The 21,483-nt window shown below is 28.9% G+C and overlaps 2 protein-coding genes across 3 annotated transcripts; one reads left to right on the top strand and one right to left on the bottom strand.

Moving 5' to 3' along the window:
• The first annotated feature begins 7,425 nt into the window (after positions 1-7,425).
• Positions 7,426-15,695, top strand: w (eye pigment precursor family transporter white). Of its 2 annotated transcripts, XM_074114661.1 has the most exons (14): positions 7,426-7,584; positions 7,678-7,844; positions 10,504-10,744; positions 11,458-11,696; positions 12,078-12,149; positions 12,227-12,325; positions 12,403-12,641; positions 12,711-12,885; positions 13,139-13,294; positions 13,379-13,510; positions 14,300-14,528; positions 14,825-14,930; positions 15,014-15,185; positions 15,275-15,695. In XM_074114661.1, exons 2-14 carry the CDS (start codon positions 7,758-7,760, stop codon positions 15,374-15,376), a joined length of 2,049 nt encoding a protein of 682 aa, XP_073970762.1. In that variant the 5' UTR covers positions 7,426-7,584; positions 7,678-7,757; the 3' UTR covers positions 15,377-15,695. The 2 variants fall into 2 exon arrangements, with proteins under 2 accessions (XP_073970762.1, XP_073970763.1); XM_074114662.1 differs by lacking the exons at positions 7,426-7,584; positions 7,678-7,844 and adding an exon at positions 10,326-10,421.
• A 926-nt stretch (positions 15,696-16,621) lies between these two features.
• On the bottom strand, positions 16,622-18,014 carry LOC141447275 (G2/mitotic-specific cyclin-B-like). Its single transcript, XM_074114663.1, has one exon. It carries the CDS (start codon positions 17,863-17,865, stop codon positions 16,705-16,707), a length of 1,161 nt encoding a protein of 386 aa, XP_073970764.1. The 5' UTR covers positions 17,866-18,014; the 3' UTR covers positions 16,622-16,704.
• Between the last annotated feature and the right edge of the window lie 3,469 nt (positions 18,015-21,483).

The following is a 21,483-nucleotide window of genomic DNA, read 5'->3' as shown; positions in this document are numbered from 1 at the left end:
CATAATGGTGATAAATATTGTCTTTTATCTCTCTAGAAAAAAAAAAAATCAATATAAGCACTGATTTTTCTTATTATTTAAAAGATTCACTAAATGTTTAGCAAGTATTTATGTTTTCTGTACTTTTAATTACAATTTTTTTTTTTTTTGCAATGGAAACACTTATTAAAAGCAGACTAGAGGGAAAATACTGTGGAAAGATTTTTAGCTGGGCTAGTTAGAGCACAAGGTTGATTTCCCCCCCCCCCCTGATTGCTAAATAAGGGCAGAAATAAAGTTTAGATGAATTGGGTCGGAAATGATTTATTATTTAAAATTATTCTTCGAAATTGTATCGCTTAAATTGATAATAAGAAACCAAATTCAGAACGACGTGTTTTGTGTTTCTTGAGATAAAAAATAAATAATTTGTTTTATCAAAATATTTTAGCTGAAATTATTAGATTACAATTAGAAAATTTCTTCTTAAAATACATGTGCGGGTATGTATAATGGACAAACTTCAAGGATAGATTCCGTGAGTGTCAAGAAGAAAAAGGTTCTCTTTATTCGAAAATAAATTATTATTTTTATTAAAAAAATAAATAAATACGTAAATAAAAAATGATTAATTACATTTTTAAAAAATACTTATGACTAGAACACTCATCATTAGAGATATTAATTATGGTGATTTGTTAAGAGGGAAGGGAACAAACTCCCTGCGCTATCCATTACCTTATGACTACGTGGAAATGAGGCGAGCTAGTTATACGCTAGTTCTAACTCCCTCTGCTGGAGGCCATGTGTACTGTGGTCTTAAGCAACAGGCAAACTAGGGGATTCCTGAAGAGGTGAATAGACACGTTCCTTCCCACCGGTCTCTGTAATAATCTAGCTAAAATCGAAGTTTCATGTCAAATGAACATCTGAAACTATTCTAATATGTATCAGTAAATTTACGTATGTCCCCTGTTGATTAATATAAAATTACAATCGATGTAATTATCATTGCGCTAATGAAATCTACTTTCTTTTAGAATAACATATGTAATTTTTTCTTGGGGTTCTGGTTCAAAGTTTACCGATCCAAAATAATGGGGAATGGTAAAGATTAATAAAATTCAACAATATTTTTTTGTGTGCCAATTATCAGGCCCAGAGCATTAATATAATCAATTGATTTTTTTTTCTAGTAAATAATATCTCCATTTTAGATTAATTCCAAAATTGTAATCAATTGATTTTATTATTTTGTTCAAGTTAATTTATTGCTAAAATGAAATTAAATAGTTCCTAGGGCATACAAACATTTTCTTATTTCTTACAAAAAGTTTTTATTTTCAACGCAGTGTCTCCTGTGGAAGTACACAGCCATTTAATAATTTATATTATGTAAAGTTATATTAAAAAAGAAAAATCCCACTAAATTTATGTAAAATTATAAAGAAAAAAAAATGAGTTTGTATATAGACTTTTAATTAATGCTAACTTAAATTAAAATTAGTAAGTTTTATTAATAAAAAAAATTAAAACTTGTGCCCTGCTGTTGAATTTTTATTGTTCATTTTTTTTTAAAGTTTGTTAATGTTATTATTAACTAGTTCAATTAAAAGAGCACATTGAATAAAAAATAGATAATTAATACATATCAAATATAGAAATGTTCATCAGTATCTGAGAATTTAACCATATTTAATTTAAGCCGAAACGTTTGAGATACACACTTTTAGAAAGGTTTTGGTAATTAAAAGGATACTATTTATTAATGAATAATTTTATTTTATTGGTTTACATAAAGTTTATTATAATTAAAAAAAAAAAGAGTTAGCCTGATTAAATTGTTAATAATTCATGTAAAAGAAAATACTTTAAACATTTTTAAGGGTTTCAGACGTCTGAGCATGAAAGCATAAATAGAACACAAACCTAAAATGTTCATGATTTTTTTTTTAGATCTCTCAAAAGTTCGGAGTTGTCATGACTACTGTATTTCATCTAACCAAACTATTCTTGCTTCAGGTCTGACAGTAGTATTAGGTCAAACATAAATTCTGATTAAACGGCTGTCCGAAAAAATGAAATAGAACCAATCAATTAAAACTTGGCTTCAGTTCAATTCATTTATTGGATCTTAGAAGAAAAGCCATTTCATTTATTATTTATATATTTAATTTTTACCATAATTTATGTAGATATTTAGAAGTTAATAGCGTTTCGTTTTTAAGTTTTAAGAACCAGTTATGTAGATTTTTTTTTTAGAGAACCGTGCGTTTTTAGGCCGAGAACATGTAAATTAAACTTTAAAGAAGACTGGTCTTGAACTCTTTTGAATGTTAATGACTTTTAGATGGCCTAGATTCTACAAAAAAACATCATCCTTATTAAATATTAAATGAATACCCTCAGAGAAATAAAATTCTAAAAAATTTAGTGCTACATTGATCATAATTTCCCGTTTTCCCAAGATCTTAGTGTGGATAATTCAATTTTGGATAGTTTAGCTTCGATTAAATCACAATTATTATCTTATTTTTTTAAAGACGATACAATAATTTATTTTTTGGCTCGTTAGATTATAGAAAATATGTCGTATAACATTTAACAAAAGCTTATAAAAGATATGAACAATGACTATATTTTTCTTTAATGATTTAAAATTTAAAAAAAAAAAAATGGCTGGGCACAAGATATTTTTCAAAAAAATTTTGTACATACCTACATATATAATTTTGATTTTTATAGTGATTGGTAAAGATTTTAAATGAAATTGAAGACTAAACAGTATCCCATATTTTTCATTTCGAATTGAAAAATGAGATGTTCAGTTTTTTTGTAATGTTACTGGGCAAAATTGTTTATTTATTTATTTTTTAAGAGAATAATCAATAAAATGTAATTTTGCTTTCACCAACTGAATTTTATTAATCGCTTAACACTCTTTTTTTTGTACCAGCTTCAAAATTGTTAGAAAAAGCAAATTGTGTTTGATACGTGACATCATATCTGACTATAAAGTTAAATAACTAAAAAAAAAACAAGTTTACAAATCCTAATAGGATTTACGTTATTTCTTATTTTAGAATTTACCCCACTAGAATGTAAAAACTTGTTAAAGAGTGTGAAGCGGTTAACTACTTTCGTCGATATAAGGTGCTGAGATTTTTTTTTTTATTTATTAAATAGCTTGCCATTAATTATTTTTAATGTTGTTTGACCATTTAAGTCGCAGACATACTGATCTTTACTTTAGAAATCCCCACTCAATTCTCTAAGCTGTGTTTCAGCTTTCATTATTAAACTTTTAAGTTTAACAAAATGAACTTTTTATGCGTCTGCGATATGTGTCCTTCCTTGACTTTTAAATTCCCTATCATTCTTTTTTCGTTTATGATTCACTTCAAGCTGCAGTTCTGCTATCCTCTAAAAGTTTGCTCTGTCATTGTATCTCATACAAACACACACACTCTCTCATAGTTAACGAATTATCTATGGTTGAGCAAACTAATTGTATACTTCTAATTTGGTACACAACCTATCTATTCTCTTCTTTGTTCATCGAACTTCTTTCTTTTGAGAATAAGAGTTACTTCCAAACGTACACCAGACTTTTGCTGTCATTCGCAAACTAGAGGTACGTAATAATATCTCATAACTGAATATGGTACCACCATTTCATTGTTAAGTCGTATCCTTTATTGTGGATTTTCGCCTCAGGACCGTACACATTTCCGAAAATTCTTTTCTCAAAGTAGATTAGCTTTCTGTTTGTCGTTTTAGTGCTTCAATCCAAAGGAATTTAAACTCTACAAAATACTAGATATGTTATAATATATTTAAGACATCCAGTCGTTGCTTCTGGATTAACATTTTGAGAAAACACCAGATCCTCGCCACCACCTGCATTGGGTTCCCTTTAGTAAAACCAGAAAGGAAGGAAGATTATTGAAAAAGTTCATCCGTCTAAATAACTCTTGAATCTTGATTAAGTTTATATACTTAATAATAACATGCCTTGTTTAACAAACATTAATGTACATTACTTTTTTTTTAAATAATTAAATTTTTTAAACGGCACCCTTGAATAATTTTGTCCAGTGCAGTTTCTTTATTTGTTTAGAAAAAAGCCACAACAATTTTTTTATTGAATCAAACGTACCTTGAATGTTTTTCATTAATTTGTATAGAAGAATTTTCAAATAACTTTTTTTAAATATTTATTTATAAAAATAATAGCACTTCGTTTAATGCTGTTTTTATAATTAAATGATATAGTAAGTATTATCGGGTGGGATTTATTTTAGTTTTTAATTGATTCTCATAAAATAGTTTTAATAATCAAAATAATAATAATTTTAAAACAAATTATAGAATCGATTTATAAAGAATTGGATTATTTTGAATTAATATAGAAAGCTAAATTTATATATTCAAAAATTTTAAAAAAATATTCCCATTAAAATAAATATAAATTTTGTGAATATAATTTGCGCGATTGTATGAATGGCAACTTTGTAAAATTTATAAATATGAATATATATATATTTTTTAATTTAATTTTTTAAAAAAAAGTGTGAATGTAATTTAATTTTCTGAAAGAGTTTTCATTTTTTAAGGACAGAGGGCTTTATTTGTTATTTTATGACTCATTTTTAAATTAAAAAAAAAAAAAGTTTTATTTTAATATTGGACATCATCTTTTAAATATAGTAGAATATCTGTAATATTAAAAAAAAAAAGGACTCCTTTTGTAAAGTATATTGTAAATAATAAAATAAAAAATAACAGAAAATATATTTTATTATTGTTATTTTAACATTCTTCATTCTTTGAAAATTATAATTACTTTTCTTCGTGGAAAAATAACTATTGAGAGTTTTCAGAAACGACAAAACAAAGAAAAATTATTTTTTAGCTTTAATTTTTTTTTTAATAATGTCTTTACTGTATTATAAAGATGTTGTGTTCTTAATGGTATATTTTGTTTCTTTGTTTTTTTTTTCTTTTTCTTCCTTTGTCCATAAGTACTTTGTAAATACTATTACAATTAAATAAAAGTATACAAAATAATAGTTTTTGATTACATTAGTTTGTATTTTCTAATATTTAGTTTGCCCATTGTGCTTCTCTGTTCACGTACTGAACCAAGTGAAGCGTTGAGCTAAGTGTATTCAGTATGTGCACCTCACTTACTTTCCTACTTTCTTGACCATTACTTCCTGTTCTTCCTGTTTATCAGAAAGTGAAAACTGTGTAGACAAAGTAAAAAGGCTTGGTAACGAAATTTTAAGTATTGCAGATGATGTTAACCGCCTTCAGGGTCAGGCCTTGAGGTTTCTGAAATAAAAATGGGGAATTTTTTTCGAGAGATTGAGAAAACTGAAATTCTGAAAAGGACCAAAACTCTTAAAAGGAATGTTTTTTCGATTTAAAAGAATTTAACATACCAGCAGTGTCAGATTAGAAGTTAATCTATTATTACTATGTAAATGCACTGAAGATGTTGACTCTAAGTTACAAGTGTCATGTTTATAATAATAATTTATTTGTGAAACTTAGTAAGTTAAATAGCGAGATATTTGTCTGACCTATGACGACGAAAAGGTTACGAACATTGTTGAACGCTTGATGGAAAGTGCTAAAGCGAAAAGCAGAAATCAGATCGCAGCAGTGCAATGTTGCAATCACATCAGAGAAAGTCGATTCAACTTGGAGGAAAAAAAGAGATCAGGAATGAATAGGGTTTAGTCAATCTTGACTAGTTGAAAAACCAGTATTTTGCAGTGAGTCTACTAATTTTTCTATTTTGTTTTATAACTTACCTGGAATTAAGATTAAAACATATTGCCTCGATTTTTCTAATAATTTGGTGTAATATGGTAAACTTTTTTAACAGTAGGTATATGATTTTTTTAAAATGATTATACTGATTGTTAGTTTTCTGATTTTAATACGCTTTATATTTCTTCAGTAAAAAGACATAGATTTGGAAGGGGTATGGAATTAAGTTGTATTAAAAACCTGAGTCCAAAATTATTTTAGTTTTTTTAATATAGATAGCCAACTTGCCAATAAGTATTTTCAAGAAAATAATGTTATCATACCAATTTATGTAAATATTATTATTTGGAAAGAGATTTTTGTCACCTAAATTTTGTTGTGACTAATCACAAAAGTCATAACTTTATCATCATAAGAAATTTAAATACAAGAGTAAGGGAGAAAGTAGAAGAAAGGATCTCAGAATCCAATAAAATATTGGCCAAAAGAGTGAATTTTTGGAATATAAAAATGCAATTTTGTATGAGTATTAAGCAGGATTTAGTAAAAATTAATCCATTGTTAGCAATAAATTTAGTTTAATACGTATTATAAAAATTAAATTAGCAGTGAAAGGAAAAAACTTCTGCTTTTTGTAGTTGGCTTCCTGCAACTTTCGAATCTCTTTCGAAAGAGCTTCCGATAGAGTAGCTGCTTTTTTATAAATTATGTTCGCTAGGGGTCTCGAACAAATTCCTTTCATTAATTAAACAAACGTTATATGATAATTCAGAAGCAAGTAAAGGAAGGCTAATGAAATTCTTAAAATGCCCTTACCGAAGTAAAACTAATTAAGACCACTGTTTTTAAATTATTTGCTTGATTTTACAGAAGGCTTTTTTTAAAAAAATAAAATAAAAATAAAAATTGTTAGTCTTGCTACAATTTACCACTAGAGGCCATTATAACCAAAGTGTTTTTGAAATTAATTCAGAATTCTGGCCTTCAAATTAAAATTAGCCTTTTCCAATAAAATTGTACATATATGGGTTAAAAATTACAATTAAATTCCAATTTTCAATAGTACGTAAGGGACAAATACAGACTTTTAACGCTGCGATTAATCTGCAAGTATTGTTCAGAAATGTTTTATTTAAATGATAAACCGTGGAGGTTGGTTTTACAGAAAGTTTTCTCTGTATTACAAGAACACACCAGAGAATGGTACCATTTTAATTGAATCAGTTTTTTATTAAAAATAAAATAATATGAGAACCATGTAATGTAAATGATTGTTTCCTATTAATTAGTTGCAATTTAAAAAAAACTTTATTTCTATTATTATTCATAAATTAAATATTCATACTCATGTATAATTAAATAGAGATTAATTATGATAATTAGGAATCCTGCTATCTATTTTTAAAATATCTCATTCATTTTTATGTAAATGTACTTTTATGATCTAATTAGTAGTTGTAAGTTATGCCCCGTCTAAAAAATGGGAATCACTTTTACTTATATTTTATTTAAAAATGATTAAAATATTTGCACACACCCACACAAAATGCAGGTGTCTTCACCAAACAGGTACTTTATTGTAGAGACACAGGTATACGTCTAAAAATAAAAATAAACCAAAGCAGAGCATGTATTATATAACTGTTCTCAACGAAGTAGTTTTACACACACACATGGCTTCGTATTTCTTCGGCACTAGTAGAGACTGCACCTCTACCTTCTTACATAATGTCTTAAGGGTTTTCATTCAACCGCTGTGTTCGTTGGTAATTAGATGTTAGAAGTTTTTTTTTACATGTATATGTGTGAATATAGGACGTTCTAGTAAGATATAATATTACATTTTTTTAATTTACTTCCGTTTTCAAATACATTTTATCATAATCTTTGAGATTGAAAATGATTCTCACATTATAGTGTACAATTATTTTGTTATTTTAAAATCTACTGATATCTTAAAATTTTGGAAAATTTATCGTATAAATTAAAACAAAAAAATGGTAGTAAACGACGAAAAGGAGCCTTTGCTTTTGGCAATCAACAATCATGCAGCAGCTACTAAAAAATATAAAACTATCAACTCTGTAAGTATTATTATTTTTTTTCTTATTATTCTTTACTTAATTTTTATTCTAATTAATCTTCTTACTAATCTGGTAAAGCTTTTTGAATTGTTTCTTGGAGTAACTCACTACTGTTTAATAAATTTGTTACGTAACAGTTTTATTAGTTTCAATAAATTACATTATTAGAAATAAAATATATTGTGAGAAATCCTTCCTTTTACTTTAAGTATCAAATTAGAAAATAGCGAAGATGTCACAGAGAAAAGTGTGAAAAACTTAGAAAATTTGTTCAATACTTACGCTTATTTTTTTTCAATGCACGTTCAAATTTAATAGCTGACAGAACTGTGTAATCTACCATAGAGATTGTTTGAAAAGAAAGACCTAGTTTCTATCTAAAAATTTCTTTACCAGAAAAGTCAGACAAATAGCAGGTAGAATCAAAGTTGTTTTATGTATCTACAACCTTCAAAAATAAAAAATAAAAAGTCCATTTCGCAAAAAGGAAAATAATTTTGTAAAATGGTTTCTAAGTAGATCTTCCTTCCGTCTACCAGTGATGTCCTCAAGTCCTACTGGAAAATCAAGTGCGAATACTTTTATCTTGACATCTACGTCCCCATTCTCATTACTTGTCTCTCATATACCTCTCTCAAACTGTGTACAATATAGATAATAGTTCGGCTTAAATCTCTCTCGACCAGAGTATTTCTGAATCAAGTAGTCGTGCACCTAATCACTACCTTGATAAATGGGTTTGAGTACTGGGAATGCCAATCTAAAAATGTTAGAATGGAATACCCCTATCACAGAAAGAGGTAGATAAATATTTAGTTAACATTTTTCAGCTGTAATAATAAAAAATATTATATAAGAGATATTGAACAGGCTTTTTCTTTTTTGAGGTAGGAAAAAGCCCCCGAATATATATATATAAAAGTTTTTATAAAATTCCGAAGAATATTTTACGGGCATACTGCCCACAGAATGCTTCACGATGTATTCACCGGTTTTTATATTTTTATTTATTTATTTATTTTTACATCTCAACTTTCAAGCGAAGTGAGAAGGAAAAAATAGCTTAACCACAGCAACCGGGTCAATCACTAATAAATTTTGACTTTGGAGAAGTTATAATATAATTAAGATCAAAACTCATTTTCACAAATAAGATAAGATTGTGATACCTCCTACTATTAGCAGTAAGAAAATAAAACAAAAATTATATTGATTATATTATAGATTGAATTATATTATAGTATCTGTAAATTAAAGTTGAAAACGAATTTGACACTTTTAGCTATTGTAACAAATATTAAATACTAAAACCAATTCGAAATAATTAGATATCAAGATACAATCATTAAATTAAATACAACTTTCTAAACGTTTCTATAATTTATTGCCTTTTTCAGGACCATTTAAAAGGGTATAATTAATTATTTATACTCGTATACAAACCTAAATAGTAACAAGTTAAAATATTGCACCATACCTACAATAACCGAAAATAAAAATACGATTATTAGAATTACTAAAAATGTATGATAAGTTGAAGAAAAAAGTTGAATAAAATTCAACTTTGAAATCCTAATACTACTTTCTTTTTCTTGTGATTTAGTTTCTGATTAAAAATTAAGGATTTAATTAATCGAGAATGATTATAGAAAGGAAAGCCCCTTGTACAGCCTAAAATTAATTAGCGTTAATTTTATACGAAGAACGAGTATGCGTTTTCTATTTCTGACATTTTCGAATTTTCTTAATCATTTGAAGTTAATTCACCAGTATGTAATACGGAGCGGTGATCTACTTATGTTTTTGTCCTACACTACACTACTGTCAGACGCACAAGAGTGAATCAAATTTACTTCACAAACTAATCAATAAACCTCCAATTATGAATGAAACATCGAAACATGTTAGAAATAAAACAAAAAGTGTACTATCTCAAATAAAATCACAATATTACACAGCACTGCAGACCTATCCATATTTTGACATTAATTATTGTTACTAAATGTAATTATATGCCAAACACATTATAATCAAAGATTTAAAAATGTCTTTGAAAATTTATTTTGTAACTTAGTTTTCTTATCTACAAATTTTTCCGGAACCTTTTAATTTCCAGAGGAAGAATATGAAGTTAATTTTACTGCAACTTTTATCGTTCTTGAAGTATAGTGGATTTATTATGATTACGATTACTAATGTTAAAAAAAAGAATAAGTGATTCGTAAAGCAGACCCCAATTCTACTGAAAAAATGGAACTGTAGATAGAAATTAAACCAGTGAATTGAAGTAGTTGTTACTGATTTTGCGGTATAAAAGACGTTAAATCAGTCAACCTGATTGATAATATTCTTTCTTTTTCTTTTTGCTTTGACTATAACTATCTTGTTTACGATTTTATTTTTAATTGGTGTAAACAACTTCACCTTTTTAATAATATACAAAAATAAGTTGCCCAAGGTTGTTAACACTAGTGGAATAAAACCAGTTAAGCTTTTTGTTTTGAGTAATCTTTTGGTTCTTTTATTCACAAATACTTTCTTCACGAATACTCTACCTCATTTTAACTTCTTCTTTTGGTAAATTTTGTTAATTCAGCTGCTGCTATCTAGCAATAGTACTTATAATTCATACATTCATGCAGAAATATTTTTGCTCTAGAACCAAGATACCTCATTGAATTTGGAAATTACTGAAAGTCCATTGTTCTCTGGAAGTAACAGCAGCGGCAATTCATCACCAAGTAATTCAACAGTCAATTATCCTACAGAGAATATAACGTATACTTGGAGAGACATAAATGTTACTGCAGCTGAAGAACGTGGAAAAAGAAAATGGTTATCGAGATTGTTAAGGTTCAGAAATAATCAGAGACCCAGTAGAAAACAAATATTAACTAATGGTTGGTATGATATGGTTTAAAACTCACAAATTTTATTAAATTTTTGTCCCTCTCTCTATTACTGCTTACCTCTACGATTGTAATTACTTAAATAATAATATAATATTTAAACTATGCTCTTCCCTAATTACTTGTCTTATTATTTAAAGTTTTATCCACGAAACATTGTTGTGAATACCAGAAACATAGAAGCCTATGTTAAGCACTGCCGCAAGCCGAGACATTAATAACTGTGAATGCCGCGAAGGAGTAATTGTGCTTTTATTAAGTTAAGAACAAAAAGATTTATACATTTTTTCAACAAGAAGCTAGTTTAATTTTTACAGTAGTGGAGTACATAAATCCTTTTCGAATTAATTGAAGTCTAAAAAAGAAAAGGACAGTAAAATACTGGATAAAATGCAAGTCGGAGAGAGATCCTCTTCAAACGCTTGCAAACTTTGTTGAGGAAGTATGTATTTAAATTTTGCCCAATTTCAAGTGATATTTGTGAAACTTGTAATTTGGAGATAACAAAAAAGAATAATATTTTGCTATTTATTTATTGTTCTTGGATTGAATTGTGCAAATTCTGATTGAGATAGCAATCCTGAGTTGTGATTCTTTGACGCTTTAATTTTAATACTTGACTTAACAATGTTTGCTTCATTTAATCCTAAGTTTGTAAAACAATTTATAGACTAAGTAATTCTAGTTATCATTTTTCTTTCAAGTAACTGGAGCAGCTTATCCAGGCGAACTAATGGCTTTGATGGGATCCAGTGGAGCTGGTAAAACAACTCTTTTAAATACGCTCACTTTTCGATCACCCTCTACAGTTGAAGTTAGTGGATTAAGAGCATTGAATGGGATACCAGTGAATGCTAAAACGCTGGCTTCTTTATCTGCGTATGTACAACAGGATGATCTCTTCTTTGGTACATTAACTGTCAAGGAACATCTTATTTTTCAGGTTTCTAATATTTCTATAAATGTTTTTATCTCACACTGCCTGTAAATCTAATATAAAACTATAAACAATAAATAAATAAATAAATATTAGATATACATTAGCGTTATTCTGAAATTAGAAAAAAAAATTCCTATAAAACTTGTAACTTACAGATTTTTAAATCTTATTGAAGACCACAATTGCTGATATCTTTCTTTCTATTCTATTGGGATAAACTTATAAATTAGATTTCAAGATCATTTTGCCATGAAAACAATTTAAAATAAATAAAAAATACAATAATAATAAAAATAAATAGCGTGCGTCCCAAATTGAGAATGTGGAGTGTGTGCTATTTGTTTCATAATTTTTGATTGCTCAACACATTTATCATAATTTCAGGCTTTGGTTAGAATGGATAAGCATATTCCCTATATCTCAAGAATGGCTAGAGTTGAAGAAGTTATTTCCGAGGTATTAGAAACTTCAATCAACATTTTACAATCAAATTCCGTTATAAGTCAAATAAATATTACTAAATTATGTTTTAGTTAACATTAACAAACTGTCAGAATACAATCATTGGTGTGCCTGGAAAGATAAAAGGAATCTCTGGGGGTGAAATGAAGAGACTATCATTTGCATCTGAGGTATGTTGGCTATATGAATTCATGATACATTTAAATTTATTATGTATTATATTTATTTACTGAATATTTGTTGTAAGGTTTTAACAAATCCTCCATTAATGTTCTGCGATGAACCAACATCTGGTTTAGATTCATTTATGGCACAAAATGTTGTTACGGTATTAAAATCATTAGCATTAAAGGGAAAAACTGTAATATGTACAATTCATCAGCCATCTTCAGAAGTTTATGCACTGTTTGATAAGATATTATTGATGTCTGAAGGCAAAATGGCGTTTTTAGGAACACCCGAAGAAGCTAATACATTTTTTAAAGAGTAAGTAAAATAATAAATCAACGTTTCGATTTTACTATGTAATTTTAATTTTTTTTTCTTTTCTTTAAGAATGGGTGCAGCATGTCCTAGTAATTATAATCCTGCGGATTATTTCATCCAATTATTGGCAGTTGTACCAACTAGGGAAGAAACTTGTAGAAATATGATTGAATTAGTATGTGACACTTTTAGAAGTTCTGACATTGGTATTAAACTTTTAGCAGAAGCTGATATCAAGTATCAGGTCAGTTAAATTAACTTATAATACCTTTTTAATGGAATTCTTCGTAATCTCTTCAGATATTCTGTTAAGAATGTGGGTGACCAGCATTAATTTCTTTCACAAAGAAATTAAGACAATTCACCTACAGTAATTCATCTTTTTTTTTCATAGTTTTTTTTTTTTTTTGCTTAATATTCAGCTTAAATCTTGTCTTACTCCGAAATGCTGTCAATGGACATGGTCTTTTAATGATTAACACTGTGTCTTCCTTCAGAATAAATCCGCATGGGGTGATTTATGGAACGCACCAAAAAGTCTGTCACCATATAAAGCTTCCTGGTATGCTCAATTTAAAGCCGTACTTTGGAGATCGTGGCTTAGTGTAAGAAAAGAGCCAGTGCTGATAAAAGTTCGAATGTTACAAACTATTGTAAGTTAAAAATTATAGTTAGATTTAATTTATTTTTAAAATACTTTCAGAGATGTTCATAGTTTTTTTATTTCTTTTAAATAGATGGTTGCGTTAATGATTGGAATTATTTATTTTGGCCAAGAACTAGATCAAGATGGTGTAATGAATATAAATGGTGCTTTATTTATCTGTTTGACGAATATGACATTTCAAAATGTTTTTGCAGTGATAAGTGTAAGTATAATTGAATTTTGCGCCAACTTTAGGATTTATTTATCCTATTTATCCAGGGTCCTGTTTATACCATTCGGGCTTGCTTCATGGGTTCTGTAAAGCCTATTCACATGTGTAATCAGCATAGAACAGGGGTCTTCACAGGAGTGATCATTATTTTATTTATTCTAGAAAATAAATAAAATAAAACCTGATTTGCTACCTTACTATTCAGTGTCTTATTAGGATGTTTGTATTAAGATTAAACAAAGATACGAGAATAATTTAGGGATTTAAGTAGAAAAAAGCTTTGATAAACTATTTTATCTGCTACTTAAACATGAGGTTCCTTCAAGAAATACCATGAGCTCGAAGGGTTCCTAAAAGTTTAAAACGGTTGAAGACCTCTGGTAATGACTCAAAAATCTTCTGAGGTATCAAGGTAAGTTCCTAGAATCAGTAATATGATCAGCTCGATTGTGTAAGTGAGCTAGAGCTAATGTGCGCAACGTTTATGGCCTAAAGGTCTGCATTTTGATTATTTATTCAAATTTTTGACGTTGCTGGCTACATAGCACATATATACATACCTACTAAAGAAATAAAAGACGTATGAACAATAAAATTAAAAAAATATTCTAGAATTAATTACTTTTGAATTACTAAAATGAATTGTTTCCTGAAATAATAAAATAATTTTAATTTTTCGTGCCAAGAATTATAAAATGTAAAGCATCATTATCAAAGATAATTTCGATTTGATAATTAAATCTTTATTTATAGTAGTTATTATTTTTCTTTTAATTTTAGGTATTCTGTTCAGAATTGCCAGTGTTTATGAGAGAACATTTGAATGGAATGTATCGCACTGATATATATTTTTTATGCAAAACGTTAGCCGAAGTACCTATATTTTTAGCAGTTCCATTAATTTTCACTTCAGTCATGTACTATATGGTCGGTTTGAATCCAAGTATTACAAGATTTCTTGCTGCTGGTATGATTATTACTTTAGTTAGCAATGTGGCTACTTCATTTGGTAAGTACAATGTTTTAAATTCAAAAGATTCAAATTAAATTTATTAAAGAAAATTTATTAAATTTTGTGCTTTGGTCCATAAAGATTTGGTGTTGAATGATTGGCTTATTAATCAATCAACAATGGTGGAAAGTTCTGTTTTGTTTTATCCAAAGCTTCTTTCAAATTTGACAAATAATTAAATTGAAATTTTAGGCAAATCAATTCAAAATAAATTATATTTTCTTCCCAACTTCATCAAGCTTATTATATTTTTACGCTTTCATCATTATAGTCATCAATTAATACCTTTTCAGGATACTTCATATCATGCATAAGTTCTAGTGTATCTGTAGCACTATCAATCGGTCCTCCAATTATAATACCATTCTTACTTTTTGGTGGTTTCTTCTTAAATACAGGGTAAGTAATAGTGCAGTTTTTAATCTAATTAATTGTATTTTTTTATTTATAAAGTTTTGCTAGCTAAATATTATATTTTACAGATCAGTTCCACCGTATTTTAAATGGTTAAGCCATCTTTCTTGGTTTAAATATGGCAATGAAGCTTTATTAATCAACCAATGGGAAGGAGTGTCTGCTATATCATGCACAAGATTAAATGCTAGCTGCCCCCGAGATGGTCATGTTGTTCTTGAAACGTACAACTTCTCAGAGGTATACTTGTTATTTTAAAGTTATTGTTTGAAATTATCTGTTTTGGTAACTATTTTTAATTAATTATTATTTTTTTTTTTTTTACATAGAATGATTATGCGCTGGATTATTTAGCACTGATTGGACTCATGATTGTATTCAGGGTATTGGCATTTCTATCACTTTTGTTTAGAACATATTCGAGGCGCTAAAGTTTTAAAAATTAGTATTTCTTGTAAATACTATTATCTTCACAAAGTGTGTTACAACATGCTTATCACTGCCAGATATTAGAGATTTAAGAAAAGGCTCTAATAGATAAAAATCCATCATTGATTTCAATTAAATAGACTGCAAAATGACTTGAATTTTAAAAGAAACTTTTTGAAGTCCTAAAAAGTTATCCATATGCAAAAATATAATTTAAACTGTCTTAAAAACCTTTTTCTTTTTAAGCAGTAGTTATATTAAATTAGCTACTTTTTTAAGCATGAACTTGGAATTTTGTAATGTTCAAAATTAAAATTAAAATTAAACAAATATTTTTATTCTGAAACAGATTTGTTACAGCTTTACCCTTCCATTTTAGATGAGAAGTTGTACTCAAAATGGTTCATTAAGGGGGAAACAAGACTCTAGTTCTTTTGAAGTTCTTGGTGGCTCTTAAGAAGAAAAAAACTAAGATCTAGATGGAAACCACAAACGCAGGTTCTCCAATGGTCTAACGTTTGAGCTAATCTATTCCTTCTAATAACGGTAATATTATTATTTATCAGTGGAGACTAAGAGACCTAAGTAGGGGCTAAGCCACTCTGCCTCCCTGTAGCGATTACTTAAAAACTTAATCTTTTCCACCATCAACTTGAACCTAATCTTTCAAACAATCATCTAGAAGAAAGGGTCTTACTCTGTTTCAAAAATTTCACGAAAAGAGTTTGTTTTACCTTTTTTATGTAGAGTTGTCCATAGAGGGATCCAACCAGTTTCTGAGAGATGATGTTGATGAACAGAGATCATCTTTCTAAAAGCACAGTTTCGTCTCCAAGCTGCATTTCAGGGAGCAGACTGAGCTTATCCTTAATGATAAATTGTGAAGCCATCAATGAGAACCAAAGAGACATGTATCAAAAAAGATGCCAACAACAATTTCAGGTCCACAAAAGCGAATAAATGCGTCTATAATTAGGCCAAACTCATTTCTCGAACACCCATATGACAACACAACCATGACCAAGAAAGATCCTCCAGTCTCCTGGAATATTCCAGCACAATTTCGAGATGTCACAAGAATTCAGAGCATTTGCTCTGTCCAGATTTCCGAACTAATTCCCTTTTAAACATTTAATTTCCGTACCCACTTAACTGAAACATAACAATGGTAATTATATTAAATAATATTGCAAAGTTATACGAACTTAACTATCATTAACCATATAAAAATTAATAAACCAACCAAAGATAGTTAAAAATTAAAATATATTTCAAACACAAACAAGCTTATATGTAATATTTACAAGTGGGTTTAGCAAGTTTCCTTTTATCAACCATGAGGTTTAACATCGTTAAGTATTCTCAACAAATTTGTTTTTAAAACAATTCTATTACTAACAAATTCAAATTCTTTTAATGCGTATTTATTCTTTACGCTTCTTAAATGTTTTCTACTATCAAGTACTAATCTACTTAATCTACCTATAAAAGGTTTTAAACTATTAAAACTGTATTTGGAATAATAAATCAGTTGATCAGTCCAATGAGATGGATTAAAATTCCCATGTGTAATACATAAAGATATGAAACATGCACTTGCAGCAATTAATGATGGTTTGACGTGGCAAAGTGTTGGCTCTAAAAGGACTAAATCAAGTATGTACTTGGCGTAGATATGTTGGCGTCTTTCAGCTCTACCAGCAAGACTGTATCGCCTCAGGAAACTAATGGACAAAGGTCGTGCAATTTGGAAATCTAGAGTACTTAGGATAGCAGCTTCCATTTGTCTGAATTCATTTATATTGTATGCATTATTACATAAATATAGAAAATCTGATACAGAGAGTGGTTGCACTTCTTCAAATTTAGCTGCAATTGCCATACAGCACACACCGATTAATTGAAAATTTTTCGCATTAACTTCAGAAGAAATTTGTATAAATCTATCGATCAATGAAACGGCTAAATGTAATGATTCTTGTAATAGTTCATATTCAACTTGTACATCGACCAACCAATCAATAAGCGTCCCTCTCATCTTCTCATTAACATTGCTATTTAGTGGCCACTTTTTAATTTTATATTTCATTTCTAATGCTCTCAAATATTCGTAAATATCCTCAGCATAGTCTGATGCGAGAAATAAATTATTTTTATAAAATTTGTCGATATCTTCTATATTTTTATTAATATTCTCTTTACTTTCTTTCTTTTCGACAACTGTTTCATCACTTTGTTTCTTTTTAATTTGTACAGATTCATGTATTTCAACTACAGCTTTTTCTGCATTTGTTGTATTTAACTTAATTTTATTATTAATGTGTATATCATGTTGGTTTTTACTAACATTTATATTATTTATTTCTACAAGGGCGTTTCTTTTAATAATAACTGGTAGTTTACTTTTAGTAGTAATAACCCCATGATTTTCCAATCCGGTCTGCTTGTTAGTTGTAACTTGTTTGTTTAATTGTCTTGTTTGTGTAGGCATATCACAAGCTTCTTGAGATTTCGTTAATGGTCAGAAAATTGGAAAAAAAGAAGTTATATTATTCTTTTAGAGTCACTTTTTTAAACAGAAAATATATTAGATTCGAAAGTTTTGCTTGGAAATATGGTTGTGACAGTTGAATAAAGAACATATGGTTTTGTTTTTTTTAACTAGAAATTTAATTGATTTTAATATTTTTATCGATTAATAACTAATGAAATATTTCATTCATTATTCCAAGTTAAAAGTACTCATACGTTCAAAATGCAGGGTGTCCCAAGCTATATGGATAACGACTTTTTCTCGGAAACTAAGATAGCTAGAAAAAAACTAAAAAATACGTGTCCTCTTAGTTTTTTGTTAGAAATCCAAATTTAATTTGTAAATTTTTTTCGGTGCTTCCAGAAGCGAGATTCAGGCACCAACTTCATTTTTTCAAATGGGGAGGTGCGGTTTTTATTTCAGAAATAGATTCCTCTATTTTTTTTAAGAAAAATTTACTCGAACGGTTTTTTTCTGTGAGCGATATTTTACAAGTTATGAATGAAAACATAAATCTTATAAGAAATTTCAAAATGATAATATAACGGTTTTTTGATAGAATAAGAAGAAAAGTACTATTTTATTATAAATTTTACTCCCCATTAACATTACAGATCATGCTCGAAATGGCCTCCACCATTAGAGATGCATAGACATGCTCTTTCCCGCCGATTCTCCCTTACTGCCAAATAAATAGATTCGAATTTAACCGAGTTACAGGCATCTATTATTCTCTGCTTTAGTTCATCTACAGATGCAATTCCGGCTTGATTCTGATACACCTAGATTTAGAAATGCTTTTAGATAAGCAGAAATAAGGAAAGAAAGAAAAAAGTTATGAATAATCACCTTGTTTTTCAGGGATACCCAAAGGAAATAGTCCATAGGTGTCAAATCCGGTGAGAGGTGGCCACTGAATCGCCCCCGTGTCGATATAACACGTCCATCAAATTTCCTATCGAGATATCTCTTTACATGCCTGATGGTGTTATATCGACACGGGGGCGATTCAGTGGTATTAATGAGGAGTGAAATTTATAATAAAATATTATATATTTTAATATTAAATATTTTATATATTTACAGTTCTCGGTCTTCAGCAATTTTCCTATGTACAAACATGAGGAATAACTTAACAAATTCAGAACAATTAAATTCTTATAGGCGTCTTTTATCGGCTAAATATTTTCATTTATCATTTCCTACCAGAATTAGAATGTTTATTAATCACTATTGCTAAATAGAAAGTAATCTTCAGCAGTCAGTAGTCTTCGGCACTTGTCACACCTTCCTCATCCAAAAATTTCTTCGTTGGTAAAATTTGATCGATTAATTATAGGTGTAGATTGTTATAAATAAGCAGTATATGGTTTAGCAAGATAATCACGACCATAAAGTTTTGAATAACCGTCGATGTACGGGTTGAACACTGTTCGAGCCCCTTCAAATATTTCTTCAGAACTGTGAGTATTGGCGAATTGAATTTGTGGTCTTCTTACTATATCGTATACAGCTGGTTGGCTGTTAGGAGCATTGTTGCCGATACCTCCATTTCTGGCTACCATAGATATAATCAATGATACAATAGATAATGTCATAGCTTTGCCAACTATAGCTGATAACAATGCAAAAGCTATGGCAAAAACTGTATATATTGTGAGAAACTTATATTTCCTAAGTCGGCCTGTAAAATAATAATAATAATAAATACAAAAATCAGAAACAAAAGAATATAAATTTAAAAAATAAAACAATGTTGTTGACAGTTATATTTTATTTCGTAAATAATCTTACCAGTGAAATAGGAGCCATCAGTATCACCTCTGAAAAAAGCTGTAGCTCGTTCATTGAATAAAGAAACATGTATGGTAATCGAGCGGAAAAAATCGGTTATTGCTGAAATCAGTAAATCATCTGCAGTTCTTTGACTTAGACCAATTAAATTTGCTCGAATACCACTTGAGGAAATACTGATACCAGGCAATACTTGAACTGGAGGTGATCGGCTTAACAGTTCAATCAGGCGAACTAAGTCAGCCTTCAAACAGGCTAAACTGTATTCAATACCACATACCTTTGAACAAACAAAACATTTATTATGTTAAGAAATAGTTTGTTAAACAAAAACCTGTAATATAAAGTTGAAATGATCAGCTGAACAAAAGTAACTAATTCACCGCTAATTATAGATGCTTACGTTGTGCTTTAGTAGGAGCCAGATTTCTTTTTTAGAACTTGGATAGTTAATTCTGCTAAGATAATTTTTCTTCATGAAGAAAATAGATATATTTTTCACCGAAGTAATTCCCAAATTAATGAATTTTCTCTTATACACATTCAAATTTGTGATCGTGTTTAATATGAATGTGTAGTTTTCTTAACCAATAGAAAAGATGGGTCGATCTATTTTGGAAAGTAAAAAGTAGAAACAACTGGAAAAAGTGATTTTAGTTCCCTAAGTTCACTGGATTTCTTCTTTTTCTATCTTTGAAAATCAAAATTAAGGCCAATGCTTGATCGTACTTCTAGGGTCGATCTATTTTGGAAAGTAAGAAGTAAAAACGACTGGAAAAAGTGATTTTAGTTCCCTAAGTTCACTGGATTTCTTCTTTTTCTATCTTTGAAAATCAAAATTAAGGCCAATGCTTGATCGTACTTCTAGGGTCGATCTATTTTGGAAAGTAAGAAGTAAAAACGACTGGAAAAAGTGATTTTAGTTCATAAGTTCCCAAAATTTCTGCTTTTTCTATCTTCGAACATCAAAATTAAGGCTAATGCTAGATCTTACTTCTAGGGTCGATCTATTTTGGAAAGTAAGAAGTAAAAACCACTGGAAAAAGTGATTTTAGTTCCCTAAGTTGACTTAATTTCATCTTTTTCTATCTTTACTAGTTAATATTACGGCCAATGCTAGATCGTACTTCTAGGGTCGATCTATTTTGGAAAGTAAGAAGTAAAATCCACTGGAAAAAGTGATTTTAGTTCCCTAAGTTTACAGGATTTCTTCTTTTTCTATTTTTGATAGTTAATATTAAGGCCAATGCTAGATCGTACGTCTTGGGTCGATCTATTTTGGAAAGGACGAAGTAAAAACCACTGGAAAAAGTGATTTTAGTTCCATAAGTTCCCTGAATTTCTTCTTTTTCTATCTTTGGTAGTTAATATTACGTCCAATGCTAGATCTTACTTCTAGGGTCGATCTATTTTGGAAAGGACGAAGTAAAAACCACTGGAAAAAGTGATTTTAGTTCCATAAGTTCCCTGAATTTCTTCTTTTTCTATCTTTGGTAGTTAATATTACGTCCAATGCTAGATCTTACTTCTAGGGTCGATCTATTTTGGAAAGGAAGAAGTAAAAACCACTGGAAAAAGTGATTTTAGTTCCCTAAGTTCACTGGACTTCTTCCTTTACTATCTTTGATAGTTAATATTAAGGCCAATGCTAGATCGTACTTCTTGGGTCGATCTTTTTTGGAAAGTAAGAAGTAAAAAAAACGAAATGATGGAACACTTCTAATGGAATACTGCTTTTTTAGATTTTATATTCTGAGTCGATCTATTTTGTTATTGGACATC

Source organism: Rhodnius prolixus, unplaced genomic scaffold (assembly GCF_049639745.1).
Source record: "Rhodnius prolixus isolate KJV_2025 unplaced genomic scaffold, Rpr scaffold_7, whole genome shotgun sequence".
Taxonomy (NCBI): Eukaryota; Metazoa; Arthropoda; class Insecta; order Hemiptera; family Reduviidae; genus Rhodnius; species Rhodnius prolixus.
The sequence above is the reverse complement of the archived record's forward strand: the minus strand, read 5'-3'. Positions and strand labels throughout refer to the sequence as shown.